This window comes from Artemia sp. Qi Xiang Cuo, chromosome 18, assembly GCF_049724085.1.
Source record: "Artemia sp. Qi Xiang Cuo chromosome 18, ASM4972408v1, whole genome shotgun sequence".
Lineage (NCBI taxonomy): Eukaryota > Metazoa > Arthropoda > Branchiopoda > Anostraca > Artemiidae > Artemia > Artemia sp. Qi Xiang Cuo.
Genome location: NC_142811.1, coordinates 37,604,921 through 37,628,302, shown reverse-complemented (window position 1 = coordinate 37,628,302; position 23,382 = coordinate 37,604,921). Strand labels below are relative to the sequence as shown.

General features: G+C 37.3%; 1 protein-coding gene across 1 annotated transcript in view; it reads left to right on the top strand.

Annotated features, from left to right (window-relative positions):
* Nucleotides 1-771: 771 nt before the first annotated feature.
* The window catches only part of LOC148941465 (uncharacterized), a 48,136-nt gene continuing 25,525 nt past the window's right edge, over nt 772-23,382 (top strand). Inside the window, exons 1-3 of the mRNA XM_089104271.1 lie at nt 772-795; nt 12,641-12,809; nt 22,066-22,210. Of these exons, the coding sequence (XP_088960397.1) occupies nt 12,660-12,809; nt 22,066-22,210 (295 nt within the window). The 5' untranslated portion in view covers nt 772-795; nt 12,641-12,659. The remainder of the gene's footprint in view (nt 796-12,640; nt 12,810-22,065; nt 22,211-23,382) is intronic.

Sequence of the window (23,382 nt, the reverse complement as noted above, 5' to 3'; positions counted from 1 at the left end):
GTGGAGTTTGCAATTCAATGCATCAAAATGCAAAGTCTTGCATCTTCAACACATCAATCCTAGATAACCTTACTGTATTGGAGATTACCTACTTAAAGTTGTAAGTGAGGAGAAGGACCTGGGGGTTATTGTTGATTATGAACTCCAGTTCCACAGTCAAACAGAAGCTCAAGTTACTAAAGCCAACCAAGCCCTAAGGCTCATAAAACAAATGCTTACCACCAGGAATATCATGTCTGGTTAAGAAGCTGTACAAAGCTATTGTACATTCACACCCAGAATTTGGAATGATCCTAGCATCTACCCATGATAGAATGGACATTAAAGCAATCAAGAGTGTCCAAAGGCAAGCAACAAAGCTCATACCAGCTTTGCAAGACAAGCCCTATGAGGATTGCCTTGTATTGCTCAATCTCCCTACCCTATTTTATTGAAGAAAGAGAGGAGACGCAATCACTACTTGCAAACTGCTAGAAAACAACCTCTGAAGTCAAGTTTTCTCTTCATCCCTTGCAAGTACAACAAAATGTCACACAAAGGAGCTGCAAATCCCCTGTTGCCATCAATGTGAGCACTGGCAATTCTTCTCCCTACAAGCTGTCCCTTACTCCAACAGCATCTCCAAATCCACCTGTCCCAAACCACAGATATATTCAAGAAATGAGTTGACCAGGACTGGGCAAATACAGAGTGTCTGCTAACCTGGGATGCCAAACCTTAGTCATGTCACACCACCAGCAAGGTTTTCCACAGGAGACTCATCACCACCTTATCTCACTGGACATGCAATTTAAGGTAAATATATTGAGAAACCATGCTAGTCAATTGTTCATGTCTTGGAAACAGCCATTTGATGGGTTTTCTGTCTGGTTTCCTTGATACAGTACATAGCAGCATGTAGCATATATTGTAGCATTACCTATTTTTTTTCTCTATGCATTTAAAGAGCTGAATCTGGGATCATCAAGGGAAAGGGGATTAGTTTGCATTGTCAGTTAAGTAACTATGATATTTGGAAATAGTGGTACTGGTATATTATGCAGGCACCACAAAAGATATCAAGTTTGGTTAATGCTAAAGAAATAAAATAGGATGAATATATAAGTTTAGAAACAAATTTGGGCTATATATATCATATCTAGATAGAAAGTAAACACACTATAGTCTTAGGTAAATATTAATATTCAGTGATACTTACAGTGGAGCCTAAATTAGTCAGCTATCAGTAATGTCCAGCAAGGCCATAACCAGGATTTTTTGTCAGAGGGGGTTTTACAAAAAAAAATTCAGGAGGGGGGGGGGGTTTACACAAAAAAACTAAAAAACGCATTAAAAATTTGTTAATATCCATTTTTGTTATGTTTTTTACAAGTCAGACAAATATTTTGGGGGAAGAGTTCAAACCCCTTCTAGACTATAAATAGGGTTACCACCAGATGGCTAATTTGACTGTGGATATATATACAAATCTTTAAATTAGCCAACTGGCCAACCAGTATTCTAAGCATAGTAGTCCAGCTGGACATAAGGAAACATATTTAAGGAAACATATTATTATTGTGGTGTTTGAAGCATTTAAACAGTTTACAAAGCAAGTTATGTTGTGCAGATGTCAGCATATTACATTCAAATAGGCAATGGTCAATTGTTTCATTATTCATATTACAATGCCTGCAAAGAGGGAACAGGGGAATTGAACCACTTGAATTAGAAAGCTTAATTAGGAAAGCTTAATTAGAAAGCTTGAATTAGGCAAAATTTACTGATTTTCAACTTCTTCTTCTTCTTCTATTACAGGAGATGGGCTTTTCATTAGATACTATTTAGTCCTTTTCCTTTTGCTTCACCCTGTGGGCTGAGCCTTGTTTTCAGGCACCAGGTTCGAACACAGGTTGCTATCAAGTTCGTTATCATGAATTTTTAGGGTTGTGGGTCAACACAAGTCCAATTCTGGGGCAAATTTGTTTTGCATCCTCAAAACAGCACATTAGTCACCAAAACTATATCAGCATGTTTCTAAAGCAAAACTGGCTAGTGAGACAAAATTGCTATTTGTAGCTGATTTGGGAATGTTTTTCTTAGACTTAATAGTAAAATGTTATTTTGAAAACAAATTTATACAAATTATTAAAAAGAGCTAGAAACCCCACAAAAATAATTTCAATTTTGCTGCAATGTCATTTTGAGGGGTTTCAGGCTATCTTTAAAAAAAACTCAAATTTGTTTTCTTAATAACATTTTACTATCAAGACTAAAAAAACATTCCTGAATCAACTACAAATGGCAATTTTTTGTCATTAACCAGTTTCATTATATAAAACAAGCTTGTATGCCTCTGGTGACTATGGGCCATTTTTAGTCCTTTAAGTGCTCAAAAATGAATTTGCCCCAGAATTGATTATTGAATTCTGAAAGAGCATAACAAAAGGCAATAAAATTGTAGCTTAACTAATTTTTGCTATCTTGGAAAGGGGTTAGGGTAGGTAAATGCAACTTTCAATGATAAAGTCTGGGCCAAAAACATACTCTGGGAAGGTATTTCCAAGCTTCCATGTTAACCCTCATCTGATTTCTATGTCTAAGAAATTTGCCTACTTAACAGGTCTATTAGCTATTGAAATTTTAACAAAACAACATTTTATCTTAATTTTCTAAAATCAGTTTCTTTTTCTCTGGCTTTAGTTCTAAAAATGCAATTATTGCTATTTCAGTGGAGTTTTTTTTAGCCATATCAATGGATTTTTTCTAAATTTCTGAAGAGTATTTGTATACCTTTGAAACCTTATAAATTGGAATTGAGCAAAGTTGTGAAACTGAAAAAGATTCTTGTGCATAATTTAAGCAGAATAAATGTTTTGTACGGTTGCAAATCCTTAGCCAACATGAGAGTTTGGTTATTTGTTTATTATCTCTAGTGAGAGTAGGGCTAATTTCTGACAGGGCTCAAATTGTGGCACTGCAAACCCATTTCATGTCACCACACAAACAATGTCTATATGACTGGGGCCACCAACTGAGGAGGACAGTACCCCCCCCCTCACACTACCAATTTAATTGAATTTTTTTCAAATTTTCAATAAAAAAAAATTGAATAAAAAAAATACATCCCACAGATTTTTGAAATACAATTTTATATATATGTTTTTTTTTCTAAAAAAAACCTTTACCCACCCTCTTCTTTCCCACGCTCTTTGAACTGGCGTCATTCTTAGCGAGGACAAATTTTTATTTTACTTCTGTTCAGAATTCAATTTTTTTTTGTCTCCACCAACATAATTGTGCTCGAAGTTGCATAAAACTGATACAGTTAGTATTCTTTCTCAGATACACATTCCGTAAAGTATTTTTTGTTTGTTATTTTAAGTTTGTTATTTTCTTTCAAAACTGTTAATTTTGTGCAATATTTTCGACAGCATCCTATCCTATTGTCTGAAGCTCAATTTCACAAAGAAAGACAACTAGAGTGTGGAATACATCCAATTTTAGAAATATCAACATACTACATAGTTAGCTAGCAATTTTTCATTTCTGTAAAACAATCTCTATGATATCTGGCAGGTAAAATATGCAACAAGTAATTTAAGCTCAAAATACTGCAGTTAAAGAATTATCATGCAGAACTTACAATACTATCAACTAAGGTGGGAAACGAATTTTGACAGGCTTCATTTGTCTTTATTGTTAGGCAAAGTTTCTATTCCTGTTATTAGCGTAAGGTCTGTAATCTATATATATATTTTCTCTTTTAGTTTTCTTCCAATTCTGTGTTGTTCAATATAAATGATCAGTATCTTTCAAGTCATCTCTCCACTTTTTAATGCCAACAAGCTAAAAATTGATCTCCATAGTTCAGTGATGGGCAATCTTTTTAGTTCACAGGGCTTAGATGATCTTTTTAAGACTGTAAAAAATCCATTGAAGAGCTGCAGTTAGGGTGTAAAATAATATACATAAAAACTTATGTGTTGTTGACCTTTTAACCACAGCTTTCAGTCAAAAATATCTAAACAAATTTAAATATAAAGAAAATTTTAATAAACAACTAAACCAATAATTTATAAATAATTGAATAATTAAAACCTAAGCCAAAAAAATTAAAACCTAAAATAATTAAACCTAATCCGAATCGGAACAATAATGTTAATGCCATTGTTTGACAAATCAAATGATATCAAACAATAAACTTTGACTAATAGAAAATAAATTAAACTACTGTTGACCCAATACTACTATACATACAGTTCCGATATATTTCTCAAACTTGGCCCTCAAGCTATTTTGTCTCATTTTTTAACAGCAAGCTACAAATCGTCGCCTGAAAGCGGTTTTGCCGAAAATAACAATTTTTGGCGAAACTGAGTTACAAACGCCATCTTGTGTAAAAAAAAATCTCCTTTCAAATGGTCTAATTCACAATGCTCTAAGACGTCTCTAACTGCCTGTATTTTACAGTTCTCCTTTGCCGAATCGCATATTTTTCGATTTTTTTAAAGCGGTTTTGCCGAATCGCATACGGGATTATAGCATGGTCCGTTTTGCCGAAAGTTGCTGATTTGCTGAACGCGACCGAAAAAAAGGTGGCTGAACAAAATGGTACTGAATTATCTGAGGAGGTCAAAACCTCTCAAGCAAAACATGTGAAAGGAAAACTAGAAAGCAAAGAAGAAAGAGATAAGGACAGGGCTTCGGATGACCCCGTATTGTGTTTTGATATGGAAAAGTTTTTTCTTTGCCAAAGGGGGATGTTTCATCCTTTTTTTACAAAAGGAAGATCACTTGCTTTAACTTAACTGCAATTCTTACCTTTCGCAGACAGACAGGAGAGCTAATCAAGAAAGTTTATTGTTGTTTGTGGTCAGAATGTCTTGCTGGTTGAAGTGGAAATAATATTGCCAGTGGTCTTCGTGCTATCCTTGATAAGGTTTTTACTACCTATCCTGACATCAGAAAGTTGGTTACATGGTCAGATTCATGTGTGCCTCAAAGTCGTAATCAAATAATGAGCTACATGAAGCGAGACATCCTGAAGAAGCATTCACACGTCCAGAGTATAACGATGAAGTATTCTGAGCTTGGCCACTCCACGATTCAGGAGGTCGATGCTGTTCACAGCGTCATTGAGAGGTCTTTGAAGCACAAGGAAGTCTTTTCGCTACTAGACTTGACAAAAAAGCTTTTGATTCTTCGGCCCCGTGACCCGTTTGTCATTATTCAAATTACCAAGCAGAAGTTTTTTGATTACGCCAAAACGTCCAAATACTATAAGTATAGCTAAATTCCAATTTCAAGGGTGAAGTTATTACAGATGAAGTAAGGACTATGCAAAAGGGTGTTGTACAAAATTTCGTTTGCGGATACTACTCCTTCTGTAGTGCTGATTGCACCAGAGGTTAGCCCAAGGAGGCCATTGCCCAATGTGTCAGCATTGAATGTTGTGGAAAGGTTGCTGCCTCCTGTACCTAGTTGAGTTGTACAGTACCTAGTTGAGTTCTAGTACAGTAGTTGAGTTGCCAACAGCAAAAATAAAAGACGTAGAATCGCTTTACCGTTTCATGCCAGCAATAGATGTGGCATATGTGAAGTCTTATTAGAAATTGTAACAGAGCTGAGGTACCTAGTACTTCAGCTGAAATCACAGCGTGTCCCGAAGCAGCCTCTTCCGTTAATGCTCCGAAGATTAAAACCAGAAATTCCAAGAAGCTTGTTGCTATGTGAGACCTCCCACTAATAATAATAATAATAATAATTTATTTTTAACCCGCTAAGGTAACAAAAGCGGAGTATAAATAAAAGAAAAGAAAAAATACATACAAATCGACTAAATACACAGTAAAGACACTAAATCAATGAAGGAGGCGTACAAACCCATGATGAGCTGGGAGAGCCTTCACTGTATGGGGGAGTTTGTCAGCAAGCTCAACTAGCTTATCAGTTATATCTGGAAGCCCAAAAACTGAGACAAGGTTACGGTTCCGGTACCACGGAGGCAAATACAGTAGAAAACGCGAGAACCGAAAATAATAAGAACGTAATGACCGGGTATTTTTTTTCGCCCAAGAATGGGATAAACACCAGAAAGGAACAAAATTGAATGATCAGTAAAAACAGAATACAATTTAGCAAGGGTCTTCCTACTGTATTTCCCCCGATTGGCAACAATTTTGGAGTACGATACTTGGATCTTTTTCTTACAATTCGCCACGGCTTGTTCTCGGAGAGATTTAAGATTTTTAGCAATGTTTATACCCAACCACCGAAAAGAAGAGACACATGGGACAGAAAAAGAAGCGCAATCTAAAGGCGAGTTACAATTACTGTTAAACGAAAGATATTCACATTTAGAAAAATTCAGTGATAGACCAATCTTACTAAGGTTTGTTGCAACTGTAGATACAGAAACAGAAAGACCTTTTCTAGTCCTACTAATTAGAAGTATATCATCAGCATACGCTATGTAAGAAAGATTAATCGCCTGAAAAATACAAGTGGTTGGGATAGAAGATAAAACAGAAGAACTGCAAAGTTTAAAGAGAGAAGGGGAAAGGACAGCACCTTGTCTGACACCACGCCGAACCGGAATTTTAGAATCGGAAATAACCCCTTCAGCTTTTATTCGTAGAAAAGAATTGGCATACCAATAACGAAGGAGAGAAACCAGAGAAAGATTAATGCCGTGACTAAAAAGGGAAAACAGAGCTTGTGAGTGGACGACGCTGTCAAAAGCCTTGGAAAGGTCCAAGGCGCAAAGATGGAGTTCATATCCCTTTTTAGTCCCATCGATAAGAAGATTAATTAGAACTCGATGGGCTTGCTGGCACCCTACCCCAGACGAAAAACCAAGCTGATTTTCGCCAAAATGTGCACTCGATATGGACGGAAGAAGAACATATTCAAAAACTTTACTGAGATTGCATGACACAGTTATTGGCCGATACGACGAGCAATCGCTAGGAGGTTTCCCTCTTTTGAGAATTGATGTTACAGACCCACATAGGAAGCTATCCGGTACCGCAGACGCACACAAGCACATTTGGAAAAGCAACTGCAGGTGTTGAAAAAGAAGTGGGCAATCAACTTTTAAATGGTTGGCAGAAATGCCATCACAATCGAGGGAATTTGATTTCAACCTTTTTACTGCCTGCTGAACCACAGAGAGCTCGACAGGCAAAATCTGAGTTTGGCTCAGCGATACGGGAAGTGCGGCAATAAGAAGTTTCGAAAAAACCGAATGGACATGATAATTCACTGAACTAAAAACTTTACTGTAATCACTATGCCATGCACCGGCACTACTCGGGCTTGTAGTAAAAGAATCATCAAGTTTTTCAGAATTAATTACCTTTTGCCAATCAGATTTACTTAACGGGAAATTCGATATTTTTGATTTAGTCGAGCGCAGGTAATTTTTATAATATAATTTTGTCTTTTGCTTTATTTGATGAATAACCCCTACAGACGGACGACCACAAGAAACCCAGATCCGCAACCAAAACTTTGCTTTATTTTTAATCGATTTCAATTCAGGATCCCACGACCACTCCGGTTTACGCGTGTTTCGCCTGACTCGCTCCTGTGGTACAGCGGTCAATTCAGCTGTTTTAAGGCAAGATACTAATTTTAGATAATAATCATTTAGAGTATTTTTATCATTTGAAGACTTACAACTAAGCTGTAGAAGGTGGAAAGGAACTTGAATTGTAGCAAGTAGCATAGCTAGCGTAGAAATATACAGCGATAAATTTATCTTATTCCAATTTCGACGGAAAACCCATCTTCGTCCTGCTTGTAAAGCATTACGATTAGTACAAATCGGTATTTGAAAAACAAACGAAATCGGTAGGTGATCTAAATCGCAATGATCTTCATGAACAGTTACAGTAGAAACGGGTAGGCCCGGAGAACAAACAACATGATCAATATTACTTTGACTACCGGAATGATGAAGATAAGAATATATACAAGTTTTTTCAACCAGCTTAAACTGCGGCAGCGAATCAAATATCAAATCCGAGCGAATATTCGATGACAGCAGGTCAGCGTTAAAGTCTCCAGCGATCAAAAAACGATAACCTTGATTTGAGACGGATTCCAAAAGTTTCTGTAATACACTGCAAGTCTTAGCGAATCTGTTAAGAGACTGAACCGATTTTCTGTCACAAGGCAAGTAAACATTTACGATCACTAAATCATTAATCCGCACGGCCAAAATGTTAGGATCACTGTGAAAAAGCACAGGCGAGTAGCAGGCAACACTATTTCGGTTCAGTATACAAGCAAGCCCACCCGCCGGCCGTCCGAACGTAGTTCGTGCCGCCGATACGAAAACGACGTGATTAGCACTTCTTTTTAGCAGGTTTGTATTAGCCGACGATAATAAGTGTTCTTGCAAACAGACAATGTCATAATTACATGCAAGTTCGTCAATAACATGCTCTTTTCTTCTGGTACCATTTATGTTGTACGAGACAGCTGAAAGGGACTGCATCATTTTCGGGCACTACTCGAAACGCGAGACTTGAGCACTGGACATTTCAAACTAAAGGATGTATGATCACCGTTGCAGTTTGCACATTTAGGGCTATTTTGGCAAGGCGTTTCCTTAGTGGCAGTATGATTACCGGCACAACGAGCACATTTATCAACAGGACTGGTGCAATCCTTCATCATGTGATCTGGGGATCGGCATTTGAAGCAGCAACGGGGTACACTGATGAAATCGTACACACGGAATATTTCGTAACCTATTTTCAGGCCGTTCTTGATGGCATTGCCTTTTGCGAATGTATCCGAGAACTCTAGCTTAATTGTTTGTGAAGAGCCGAAACGAGTGGCTTCAGTCACACCAGGGTACGAATTTAGTCCAGCAATGTCAAAATCCTCAGGGATACCTCTAGCAATCCCAAGGTGACGCTTAAGCACAGTTTTAGTGGTAGCACCCGATGCGGCTGCACTAATCGAATTGCAGAAATCCGAAATAACAGATTTCTCAATGTTGACATACAACTTGTCACCTCGTGGGCGGACACTGGAAACTGACTTGTGACCTGACAATTGGTCTAAGAATTCCTTTCGACTTTTGGGGTTGCAAACTGTTTGCGGAAGGTTTGAAACAATCACTGTAGCAAGGCTACTCGATAGTGAAGAAGCAGCATCCCCAGGCTGGGGTAGCGGTGGAAAATTTGCTGAATAAGACTCGAACTGATTGGATATAGTTTTTAGATGCAAGTTCAGTTCATTGATTTTCGAGAGCAAAGCCGAGTAAGCCGAAGCCGGGATAACTGGCACTTCCGAAGGGCTTCGAATGACGAAAGTCGGAATTGTAAAACAATCTGAATCACCTTTTCTCAGCATTTCCAAGATATCACCAAGGTGACTAGATGGTGCCTTCGTTCCGGTTCGCTTCTGAAATGGCGCATCAGGATCCAGCTTCAAGCCCAGCCATTTCTTTGCGATCACAATCACTTCGCAATCAAAAAACTCCGCTCCAAATCTTTTGATAGTCTCATCATCTATTCCCTCTTCCTTGTTTCGCTGAGCGAAATTCAACACGGGCTAATAATGCAAATTCTCACTCTGTTCAAAAATCATGACGTAATAAGCTATAGGCACAGCAGCTTGGGATTTTGCGCGCACGAGTGACTAATTCTGCTTTTTTTGCACATACAAACGCCTCTGAGACTTCAAATGCCTCCGTCCACACAATACTAGGAACAAGGGAAGTGTCGGGACCCACTCACCAATTCCCCGCAATTTAAGGGTAACTAAATACCGGCAGGTACATACGGCGCTTGCGGCAGGAACCCTCCCCTCTTCTGCTTGTTGTCTAGTATATGTTATCAATCAATAATCTGTTCCGGAAACTACTTTAGAATTTTGGCTTATATTCATTCAGTACAGTAGGTGGCAACACTGCTCTAAAAATTCGGGGGCACTTTCCACAGCGCAACAATCAAGCTCTGGGAACGCAGCTAGATCTAGAGTTCATTTCGGCCATACCGCTGCTGTCCATAAAAAATACAATCCTCTAGGGTAATTAAATGTTTCTGTCTGAGTCTCTGTACTTAATAATTCACAAAATCTCAAGGGAATTTATGTTCAGTAAAAAATGTCTATAGCCAGAGAATAAATAATCCGATTATAAATGTCTGTAGGGAAACACACAGGTTGAAATCTTACTTTATTTAAAAGATTAGTATCCAAAAACAAGGTGTTTACACGACGAACTCTCAAGTGATACTGATCTTTTGTTACATTTTATTGTAAAACTCCCAGTTAATTGTCGAAATTAAAATTTGTCTATCAGATGAAATATGTTTTGCCGAAAGTCACATTTCTAATTCATGCTGAGCCGATTCCGTTTTGCCATATCTTACCTATGTTCCGAAATTTTCAGGCGGTTTTGCCGAAACTGATATTCATTCCGTTTTATCTCAAGAAAAGCTCACCTTTGACCAATAAAAATAAGCACAACGATATAAGCGATTTTTCTTCTTAATTTTGAAACAAAATTCAACGCTCTAGCTATTGCCGATTCTAAGATACAAATGTCAAAATTTTCAAACTCGTTTTTCTCCCGTTTTTGGAAAAACAGATTCGGCAAAACCGCTTTCAGGCGACGAAATGTAAATTTTCTCATAAGTAATTTCGTAGCACAAAAACATTTGATTCAGTTGAGAGTCAAACAGCAATATTTCTAACAGAGCGTGCACCAAATTTTCTGCTTCAAGATACATCTGTGTAAAAAGGCGGAGATGAATTATGAAGAATTGCATTTTTTGTAGAATCAACAAAGGTAAGTAACAAAAAACTATTCAGATTCTGCCCTGTTTTTGGCTAAGATATTAAAATGGCTCTAGTTAAAATTTTTAAGCTAAATCTTCTAATTAACAAGTTTGCCAGTCGCATTTTCTTCAGAAAACTTTAGATGATAAAAAATCAAAAGTTTAGGGAATTTTTGTAAAACTGTACAACGTTTGTGCAAAAAAAAAAAAAAACATTAAAGAAACGTTGAGGCAGATTTTTGAACTGGCATATAGTATGAAAAACTTCACTAACAATTAAATATTATTTTACAAAACTATTAAATTACCAAAATTATAAAAAGATTCACATCAAAAATATTTCAAGAAATATGGTTGATGGAGTCCCTGCCATCATGTTTTCAAATCGAGGGTAAATAAGCTATGAGGATAAATTATTTTAGACGTTGATTTAAAAATCAAAGGTTCAATTTTGTTACTAAGGGTAAATCGTTAAGTATTTTATCTTCTACTTTTTCCTCAGTATTAATTAAACAAAACACTTTACAAGAAAAGAAAACTTTCAAAGAAAAGCAAAGAGCGAAATTTAAACCTAGCGAAATTTGTGATATGAGTTTCAAGTCAAGCACAAAAAATCAGTTTTTAGCCCTCTCCTTTTTTGTAAATTAGGGCCCCTTTGGCTCACGGACCTATGGGTGCAAAATCCAAACTGATCATAAGCACCTTGTTTCCACTATAAAATATATCCGTAAAGAGGGTTATTTACATAATTTAGGGAATGCTCCTGGCACTGAAAATCTCTTGTTTTTTTTTTGTTAATTTTTAAACACAATTTGATTAAAAAAGATATCATTCCCAGTTTTAAACGTACCTTAGTGCATCTTCGTAGATTATTATTAAAGAACAAAAGAAGAAAAATACAAACTGAAATTAAAACAAGCTGTTAAAGTTTATACAAAGATGGAAATAACCAAGCTCAGGAAGAAAATTTAGGTAATTTTTCGTCATTATCTACATATTATGTTCACCAGCAGCTATTGGCAGGGCTATGTCCAAGCAAAATTGCTCAGAGTTTATTCAAGAAATCATTCTTGAAAAATCTGCCCAAGAATGTGTTCAGGTATGTCAGCAAACATTTCAGTTGAAAAATATCTCAAGGCAAACGACCATGAAAAGTTAGCAGTGAAATACAGAATAATGAAATCCACCAACTGAGAAATGACTTCTTATAATAAAAACTCATTTTATAGATTGTACTGGTAATTGCACCACCATTAGGGTTTTGCACACCAGATGCATCATATACATTTGATAATAGAAATGCCATACAACTTTTTAAATTTATCAGATACGTGCTGAGAATGTAAAAATGGCTTATAAAATATCAGAAAGTCTGCACAAAAATTTTGAGCAATCTAAGTTCAAAATGAAGAGGTTGCCTGGACATTGATAGTAAATAGCGGGCTTAATAAAAATCATATAACGCTTTTGCAAATGGCAATAATGGATACCAAAGAAACCCAAAAATGAAAAGACTAGAATTTTCCATTCAAAATTGAAGAAAACGATGTTTCTCTCCAATTTTGAAGGAATTTTTCCCGTGTAGTGAGGCTGTTAAACGGAAAGTATCACTGGAATCGAGCACTTCTGGCAAAAAGCACCAAAATTGGTAGAGATATAGATTAAAGCACGGGAAATCCAATGATGACGAGAAGCACGTCGAACAGACACTTGAAAGCACCTTTACGAGTATCCAAAGCGCTGAAATAGCCAAAGTTTACTTTCGCTGAAATAGCCAAAGCCAAAATAGCGAATGAAATAGCCAAAATAGCGCTGAAATAGCCAAAGTTTGTATACTTTCAATGATATCTCTTTTTTAGACTTCAAGTCTTTAAGGAAATGAGTTTTGAGCTGTTTATTCCAAACAGTGAATTTAATGGGAAAAAAATAGGAAGTCTGTATTTTCTATCAAATCGTATGGTATTTGTCAACTCAGACAGTGAAGACGCCTTGAAGTCAATGAGTATGCCTTATAATTTAGTAAAAACGGTAAGTACAATTTTTGGCTATTAGTTATTCATATTTTTTTACTCTTTTCCTTTTTGGATACTGTTAGTGCATAAATTCCATCTTTAATTTGTAAAAATGATTATCCATCAGTGTTTTCCTTCAGAGGTCAAAAGTGCCATATGGCAATCCACATATTTAGTTCATTGTAGATTTTTTAAATCTCAGATTTTAAAAACTGGTATAATTTGAAGAATTTCCTATGGTGAATGAATACTTTACAAATAATTAAAAAATCCTTTTGGGCCTTACTACAAGTATATTGTCATACATAACAGTATATACAAATCCGGGTTTTAAATATGTATAACCTTTATATCTGATTATTGAATTGCAGCATTATTTGTCAGCAGTAGGCTACATCTCTGTGGTCAAAATGTACCTATCGATTTAAATCTGTAAGTCCCTTATGTAGATTGTAATGAAACTTTTTATGCTTGGGAATTTTTAAGATTTTTTAGTGTCTGGTAAGACAGCAAACCTTATTGATTATGTTATTGTAAACCAAAGACTGGCAAGATCAATACAAGATGCTAGGGTATATAGGAGTGCTGTTATTGATGTTAAAAGTAAAGATCACCATCTAGTAGTATCAAGGGTTAATTTAAAGCTGAAATATCGGAAGGGTAACTACCTCCTGGGAAGTTGTGGTGTTGGTAGACTCCAGGATAAGAACTTGAGAGTTTAAAATTTGATAATGTGGAAGATGGTTGGAGTAATTTTAGAAAAATAATTTGTGAAGTTCCTGAAGGTGTCTTAGGGAAGAAAGCTAGAACTGCAGCTATGAATATTTTTGAAAAAGCTTTATCATTGGTTGCGCGCTAGCGCTGCCTAAGTAAAGAATGTTGCGGGCAAAATTTTTTTTTTTTTTTTTTTTTTTTTTTCTCTACATGCCCAAGCACTTTATATCAAAGGAGTTGTTGTAGGAACTTCGAAAAGGGCTCATTTGACTGGAAATTGGTTGGCTAGTGCACTTTTAATAGTCAAAAGTGTTTGGAGGGCAACTAGCCCCCCCCCCGCCCCTCATTCCCCCAAACACATCAAATCAAAATTTTGAGACAACCATTTTGTTCAGCATAGTTGATTTTAATATAGAAAATATCTTTTTGAGGAGGGCACTCCCCCACAACCCTCAGGGCAAGGGTTTTGAGTTATACCCTGAGGGCATATAAGTTCAATGTTGTCAAAATGTACTGTTTATTATTTCTTTCTTTAAAGCAGGGCACTTCATATAGAAGGGGTTGTCTTAGAGACTTCAAAGGGGGTTCATTCGTTTGGAAACCGAAAGTTCTAGTGCCCTTTTTAGTAGTCAAAAGTGATTGGAGGGCAACTAGCCCCCTCCTCACCCCAATCATTCCTCTAAATACATCCAATCAAAATTTTGAGATAGCGATTTTGTTCAGCATAGTTGATTTCCTGATAGAATATGTGTTTTTTAGGAGGTCACTCCCCAACAACCCTCGGGGCAAGGGTTTTAAGTTATGCTTTGGGGCCATATAAGGTTTATGTAGAAGGTGTTGTTGTAGAAACTTCAAAACAGGCTCATTCGATTGGAAATTCAAAGGGCTAGTGCCCTTTTAATAGTCAAAAGTGTTTGGAGGGCAACTAGCCCCCCCCCCACGTCCATCATTCCCCCAAACACATCCAATCAAAATTGTGAGATAGCATTTTGTTCGGCATTGTTGATTTCCAGATAGAAAATATGTTTTTGAGGAGGACACTCCCCCAAAACCCTCAGAGTAAGGGTATTAATTTATGGCCTGGGGGCATATAAGGTTTTATTAAAGGCGTTGTCATAGAAACTTGAAAACAGGCTCATGCGATTGGAAATTTAAATGAATAGTGCCCTTTATAATAGTCAAAAGTGATTCAAGGCCAACTACCCCCCCCCCTCCACGCCCATCATTCCCCAAACACATCCAATCAAAATTTTGAGATAACTTGTTTGTTCAGCATAGTTGATTTTGAGATAGAAAATGTGTTTTTGAGGAGGAGACTCCCCCAAAACCCTCAGGGCAAGGGTTTTAAGTTATGCCCTGGGGGTATATAAGGCTTTAATAGAAGGTGTTACCGTAGAAGCTTCAAAAAAGGCTCATTGGATTGGAAATTCAAAGGGCTAGTGCCCTTTTAATAGTGGAAAGTCATTGGAGGGCAACTAGCCCCCCACCCACGCCTATCATTCCCCCAAACACAACCAATAAAAATTGTGAGATAGCCATTTTGTTCAACGTAGTTGATTTCCAGATAGAAAATAGGTTTTTGAGGAGGACACTCCCCCGCAACCCTCAGGGCAAATGTTTTAAGTTATGCCCTGGTGGTATATAAGGCTTTAATAGAAGGTGTTGTAGTAGAAACTTCAAAACAGGCTCATTTGATTAGAAATTCAAAGTGCTAGTGCCCTTTTTATTAGTCGAAAGTGATTGGAGGGCAACTAGCCCCACACCCATCATTCCCCCAAACACATCCAACCAAAATTGTGAGATAGCCATTTTGTTCAATGTAGTTGATTTCCAGATAGAAAATATCTTTTTGAGGAGGACACAACCCTCAGGGCAAGGGTTTTAAGTTATGCCCTGGGGGTATATAAGGCTTTTATAGAAGGTGTTGTCGTAGAAACTTCAAAACGGGCTCATTTAATTGGAAATTCAAAGGGCTAGTGCTCTTTTTAATACTCGAAAGTGATTGGAGGGCAACTAGCCCCACACCCATCATTCCCCCAAACACATCCAATCAAAATTGTGAGATAGCGATTTTGTTCAATTTAGTTGATTTCCAGATAGAAATTAGGTTTTTGAGGAGGATACTCCCCCACAATCCTCAGACTCCAGGATAAGAACTTGAGAGTTTAAAATTTGATAATGTGGAATATGGTTGGAGTAATTTTAGAAAAATAATTTGTGAAGTTGCTGAAGGTGTCTTAAGGAAGAAAGCTAGAACTGCAGCTATGAATATTAGTGAAAAGCTTTATCATAGGTTGCGCGCTAGCGCTGCCTAAGTAAAGAATGATGTGGGCTCAATATGTTTTTTTTTTCTCCATGCCCAGACACTTTGTATCAAAGGAGCTGTTTTAGAAACTTCGAAAAGGGCTCATTTGACTGGAAATTGGTTGGCTAGTGCCCTTTTAATAGTCAAAAGTGTTTGGAGGGCAACTAGCCCCCCCACGCCCATCATTCCCCCAAACACATCAAATCAAAATTTTTAGACAGCCATTTTGTTCAGCTTAGTTGATTTTAATTTAGAAAATATCTTTTTGAGGGGGACACTTCCCCACAACCCTCAGGGCAAGGGTTTTAAGTTATACCCTGAGGGCATATAAGTTCAATGTTGTCAAAATGTACAGTTTATTATTTCTTTCTTTAAAGCAGGGCACTTCATATAGAAGGGGTCGTCTTAGAGACTTCAAAGGGGGTTCATTCGTTTGGAAACCGAAAGTTCTGGTGCCCTTTTTAATAGTCAAAAGGGATTGGAGGGCAACTACCCCCCGCCCCGCCCCAATCAGTCCTCTAAACACATCCAATCAAAATTTTGAGATAACGATTTTGTTCAGCATAGTTGATTTCCTGATAGAAAATGTGTTTTTTAGGAGGACACTCCCCAACAACCCTCAGGGCAAGGGTTTTAAGTTATGCTTTGGGGCCATATCAGGTTTTTATAGAAGGTGTTGTCGTAGAAACTTCAAAACAGGCTCATTCAATTGGAAATTCAAAGAGCTAGTGCCCTTTTTAATAGTCAAAAGTGATTGGAGGGAAACTCGCCCCCCCCCCCCCACGTCCATCATTCCCCCAAACACATCCAATCAAAATTGTGAGATAGCCATTTTGTTTGGCATTGTTGATTTCCAGATAGAAAATATATTTTTGAGGAGGACACTCCCCCAAAACCCTCAGAGTAAGGGTTTTAATTTATGGCCTGGGGGCATATAAGGTTTTTATTAAAGGCGTTGTCATAGAAACTTCAAAACAGGCTCCTGCGATTGCAAATTCAAAGGATTAGTGCCCTTTATAATAGTCAAAAGTGATTGGAGGGCAACTACCCCCCCCCTCCACGCCCATCATTCCCCAAACACATCCAATCAAAATTTTGAGATAACTTCTTTGTTCAGCATAGTTGATTTTGAGATAGAAAATGTGTTTTTGAGGGGGAGACTCCCCCACAACCCTCAGGGCTAGGGTTTTAAGTTATGCCCTAGGGGTATATAAGGTTTTTACAGAAGGCGTTATCGTAGAAGCTTCAAAAAATGCTCATTGGATTGGAAATTCAAAGGGCTAGTGCCCTTTTAATAGTCAAAAGTGGTTGGAGGGCAACTAGCCCCCCACCCACGCCGATATTTCCCCCAAACACTACCAATAAAAATTGTGAGATAGCCATTTTGTTCAACGTAGTTGATTTCCAGATAGAAAATAGGTTTTTGAGGAGGACACTCCCCCGCAACCCTCAGGGCAGAGGTTTTAAGTTATGCCCTGGGGGTATATAAGGCTTTAATAGAAGGTGTTTTCGTAAAAACTTCAAAACAGGCTCATTCGATTGAAAATTCAAAGCGCTAGTGCCCTTTTTAATAGTCAAAAGTGATATGAGGGCAACAAGCCCCACACCCATCATTTCCCCAAACACATCCACTCAATATTGTGAGATAGCCATTTTGTTCAATGTGGTTGATTTCCAGATAGAAAATATCTTTTTGAGGGGGACACTCCCCCATACCCTCAGGGCAAGGGTTTTAAGTTATGCCCTGGGGGTATATAAGGCTTTTATAGAAGGTGTTGTCTTAGAAACTTCAAAACTGGCTCATTTAATTGGAAATTCAAAGGGCTAGTGCTCTTTTTAATAATCGAAAGTGATTGGAGGGCAACTAGCCCCACACCCATCATTCCCCCAAACACATCCAATCAAAATTGTGAGATAGCGATTTTGTTCAATTTAGTTGATTTCCAGATAGAAAATAGGTTTTTGAGGAGGATACTCCCCCACAACCCTCAGGGCAAGGGTTTTAAGTTATGCCCTGGGGGCATATAAGGCTTTTATAGAAGGCGTTGTCGTAGAAACTTCACAACAGGCTCATTTGATTGGAAATTCAAAGGGCTAGTGCCCTTTTTAATTGTCAAAAGTGATTGGAGGGCAACTAGCCCCCCCCCCCCCACGCCCATCATTCCCCAAAACACATCCAATAAAAATTTGAAATAGGCATTTTGTCAGCGTAGTTGATTTCCAGATGGAAATTATATTTTTGACGAGGACACTCCCCCATAACCCTCTGGGCAAGGGTTTTAAGTTTTGCCCTGGGAGCATACAAGGTTTCTATTGAAGGCAATGTCGTAGAAACTTCAAAACAGGCTCATTGGATTGGAAATTCACAAGGCTAGTGCCCTTTTTAATAGTCCAAAGTGATTCGAGGGCAACTAGATCCCCCCCCCCACGCCCATTATTCCCCCAAACACATCCAATCACAATTGTGAAATAGCCTTTTTGTTCAGCATAGTTGATTTCCAGAGAGAAAATTTGTTTTTGAGGACGACACTTCCCCTAAACCCTCAGGGCAAGGGTTTTAAGTTATACCCTGGGGGCATATAAGGTTTTTATAGAAGGTGTTGTCGTAGAAACTTCAAAACAGGCTCATTCGATTGGAAATTCAAAGGGCTAGTGCCCTTTTTCATAGTCTAAGGTGATTATAGGGCAACTAGCCCCCCCCCTCCCCTCGCCCATCATTCATCCAAACACATCCAATCAAAATTGTGAGATAGCCATTTTGTTCAGTGTGTTAATAAGCTGTACGCTAGAGAACCTCTAGTCTAATCTACATTCAGTTGCTTGAGAAGTTCCCATCGAGGTTCCTTCTTTCTCAAGCTATTATTGAGTCTGTTATGGTATATATTCTTTAAAATGCAATAATCCACCCAAGTAAGTCTAATACCACTCAATATATTCATTCCTGTTGATATCTGGTATTGATCAGCTGGGATGGATAATTTTGTATACATTTTCTGTAGCTTTTAACCCCTAAAATACATGCTGGGCCTTGTACCTCCCCCTATCTATGCTTATATATACTGTGTTCACAAATGCTAGGAGTACGAATGAACATCGTAATACTTCAGTTTTACTTAAATAAAACCTTACTGAGGTAGTTTATGCTTAAATAAAGTCCTTGCTGCAGCTTTGTCTTAGTCTGCTATGATGGGACTCCATTAAAAGGACATTCTACTTTTTGACTAGTTTATATAGTCATTCTCTCCATAGAAAATGTTTATTCTTGCCCCTTCACCTTCCCTTTGCAAAAAATTAAGTAGTGATTCTTTTCTTTTCTTCATTTTTTGCAAGGGGCAGGGGGAGGAGGAATATAAAATTTCTAGTTTATATATAAAAATATAAATTTCAATTCATTGTAAACCTTGTCTTACATATTTGTTTTTGAAAAACATTTCAAAGCAATAAACATTTCAAAGCTAAGAAAATGACTATTAAAATTGAATTTTCTATATGCTCATTCAACATTAACGGAAGGAAGGATAAAGAGGATTCTTTGAACCAGAAACTATCTAATTTCCACATTTTTTTCTACAAGAACATCTTTTGCCCTTGGTGAGTTTGAACTGCCTTCGCAGGAGTAAAGAACACTTGGTTTTTGCCAGAAGGGCCCGAAAAACTTCCGGGAGACCTTCAGGCGGGCTGGGATGCCTATTAAAACATAAGCTAGTCCCGCTATCCCCTGTGTGTTATTATGAATGTGATTATTTCACTGCAATCCGTTTTGCTAACCTAGTTCTTATTTATGTATACCTCCCTTGCGACCAAAGATCCTTTTCCTCTTTAACAAAGTATACTAAAGCATGTGCATTGCTAAAAACCCTTCTTATTAGTGTTGAGAGTAATGGATTGGATTGGATCCTGTTAGGCGATATAAACTGCGATATAAACTCTACCTTAACACGGACTGATTTATTCTTGGATTCGCTACCTAATGGCTATCGGGTTTCGGATATAGATGCATCCCATTCATACATACATAATAGCAGTTCATTGTCTGATATTGATCACTGTGTTGTTTCTTCTGGTGTTTCCATTAGCGATATTCACATTGACCAGGATGAACGTGATTATGACCCTCTGCCCCTTTCGGCAACTGTCACCATCAATACGACTCGGGCTGAACAGACCTTATGTACTAATTATAAAAAGTGGATAACCAAGAGAGACTGGAATAAAGCGGACTGGCTTCTATATCTATCAACCCTTGCTCTTCTTTTATCTACGATTAAAGTTCTATTTAATTTACTCTGTACTAGTGTTATATTCCCAAAAGCTCGAGTTCAGCTCAATATATATTACAGCCAGATTGTTTCCTGCCTGAAAAAAGCTGAAGAAGTGATTGTCCCGCTTTGTCGTTTTAAGCTTAAGACTATATGTTAAATATGGAAATCTGACCTTGATTTAAAAATTTTGAAAAATCTTGCAAAATTGTGGCTTAAAATTGTGATAGCTTGTGGCTGCCCTTTAAGGGGGTCACCTCTTTGACATTAAGCAGAAAACTAAGTTGGTGTTTAAACGTTATCTTCGTAAAGTAAGGTACAATGGTGTGGAATTTCCGAAAACCTCTAGTCAGTGGAAACAAGTGGTTAATGTTGCGAAATTTGATTCACCTCCTAATGCCGATTGGATCCCTAATGCCTCTTGGATTAATCATTATAATAAGATTTTTAATATTATGAATGATGCGGTTCACTCTCATTTTGTTAGCCTCTGTTCTTATGTATTACCTGCGAAAATTTACCAAGGCCATGTGCCTCCCGTTTCTGCTGACCGTGTGATTCGGTGTGTTTAGAATTTAAAATCTAAATCATGTGATATTGAGGGTATTAGTGTTTTTCACGTTCATATTGATTTGAAAGAATTGATTTATCATTTGCAGTTATTATTTCAAATTTGTCTTTGTACGTCTTTGGTGCCTGATTCTCCTTTGTGCGGGAGCGTCACTTCGATTCTTAAACGTGGGAAAGATCCGACTAATTGCACATCATATAGACCTTTGTACGGTAGCTTGTTCGCTGAGCAAAGTTTTTGAATATGTCCTGCTTACTGAAATTCTTCTAAAAGTTGATTATGTCTCCAATCAATTTGGGTTTAAACCAAATATAGGATGCCAACATGTGCATCGAATTCTTACTTCTTTTTTAATGCAAGCACAAAAAGATGGATCTGAAGTTCATTTATGTGCGTTAGATATTTCAAAAGCTTTTGACTCGGTTTGTCACAGCCAACTATGGTATTCTCTTACCCAGCTTGGAGTGAATTCATCTGTTATATGTATCCTTCGTTTTTGGTATGCAAATTCATATGTTCGACTTCGGTCAGGAGAGATCTTTTTTGGTAATATTCCTATCCGGTCTGGACTTAGGCAGCGATGGGCTCTGTCACCATACCTTTTTAGTGCTTGTTTATACCCTGTGCTTTCTCGTATTTTTCCGGCGTGTTGTTTTATGGGTCTAACTAATTTATCTTATATTGCTTATGCAGATGATTTATTAGTTATTAGCCGTTCAAAATTCACCCTAGCTAAGTCTACCCAGTTTGTTTCTAAGCTTTTGGAAAAAATTGGCCTCGTGCTTAATGCTGAAAAATGTGTGTTCAATGCTAAAAACCCAAGTAGTGTTTTGAGTTGTAGTTCTTTTTCAGTTAAGCTGGCTCCTGTGTTGCGTTGACTCAGGATTAGTATCTGCTCTTCTATTTCAGCTATCCGTGCTAGTGCACTTGCAGATATTAAGAATAAGCCTAAAGCAGGCTATGCTAAAATTCTCCCTAATCGCGGCCGACATTCTCGTAAGGCAGTGGCTAAACTCTATTCTACATATTGCGACCATTCAATTCTTTTTCTATCAAGTTTGCACCCATTTTTTAATACTAGTGATATGCAGGATATTAGAGTTTTGTATTTCCGTTATTGTAAATATCTTTTTTATTTGCCTCGTTGGTATAGAAACCTTAAGATTATTTGAATGTTTAATGCAACTGATATATTGACGTCACATAATCAGTTGGACTCCAAGTTAAAAGATGAGGCCTGCAAGCGGTTGGGTCCTTTTCATCCTCTTGTGCGATTGTTCTGATTTGCATTTGTAGTTTTTTATATTGATATTGTTTTGCATGAGTTTTGTTTTGTATGTCTTTACCTTTTATTTTCATTTGTTACTCCAATTTTTATAATTTTAGTGGGTCAAAAATAAATTATTATTAATATACATTTTAGGTTGACCTGAAGAGGTCACTTTTTGGCAAGTTTTTGAAGGGCCGTATCTTCCCCTTACCAAACGGCGGTTTTGAAGGTGAAACGACCTTCAAGATGTACTTCAAGGATGGGTCAACCAAGGCAGTGCATCGTATTCTAGCGCATGGTAAAATATAATAGTTTTTTACTTTTTTAGGAGAGGTGGTCTATTAGCGGCATCTAATTTAACACTAAAAATTAGATGGTGACATAGTTCATATATAGTTAGCATAAATGCAAAAAACTCTTTTGTGTGTACCCTGCAATGGTATGTGCTTTATAAATTGTAGTAGATTTTAAACCCAACTATCTTAATGAAAGTCAAAACCACGTTTTTGCTCTAAAATTTTGTCTGTTTAAGTTCATTTTAAAGGAATCAAGTGACGAGTTTTTGAGGATATCCTACCTTGGTAGACCATTCCAAAATGAGATGCAGCGTCTTACAAAAATGTTCAAGTACTGCCTAAAGGTGCCTCCTCTTGTAGGTAATCTAAGCGTACTGTATGTCTGCCTGTTTGCCGTATTTTCTTCCGAAACACTCTGTGATAATTCAAAAGACGATGTTCGACATATTAAAAATGTACTAGTAAAAATATCCACAAGAGTTTCATACAAGTGAATATCCTAAAGTTTATACTTGTTCTAAGTCATGTATTGCCAAAGTGGGTTTGACCTTAACTTTGTAATAGGGGACCCAGAGATCGAACCTTGCTGTAGCAAAACACTACAGGGCCAATGTAGGGCCCTTAGTTGTCAATAAGCGTCGTTAATCTGATTGTTTACTTACTTACCCCTGTTTTAAGTAAATGAAAAAAAATACAGTCCACTTAGAGTTTTTTTTTTGTTTTTTTTTTTGCGTTGAAGATGATTTGGCGGAGGTTCTTGCCAAAATAGCAAACTCAAAATATGGGTATCTTGGTCTTTTCTTCAAAGTCATATCATGCCATTATTTTAAAACTGGGAAATGCATGACCTTATTGAAACTAGCATATTCTTTAAGCCCTTTTTTCTCAGCAGAATGTTTTGAAACATAAGAACATGTGATGGTGCCAATCAGATAATAAACTAATATTTTAAATAATTGGCATTAAAATCAGACTTCTGTTGCCATGACTAAAAAACAAAAGGGCTGAAAAGACAGCTTTTTGAAGTTGAAGTAACCAAATTGTGTCATTACAGCACGGGTAATTTTGATGATAGTTCTGTATATAAAAATTGGAAGCTTTATTCATCAAGAAGGTTTATTTTTAAAAGTGAATCCACAAAAAATAGAAGATGCTTCCACTCGTTCATCATTAA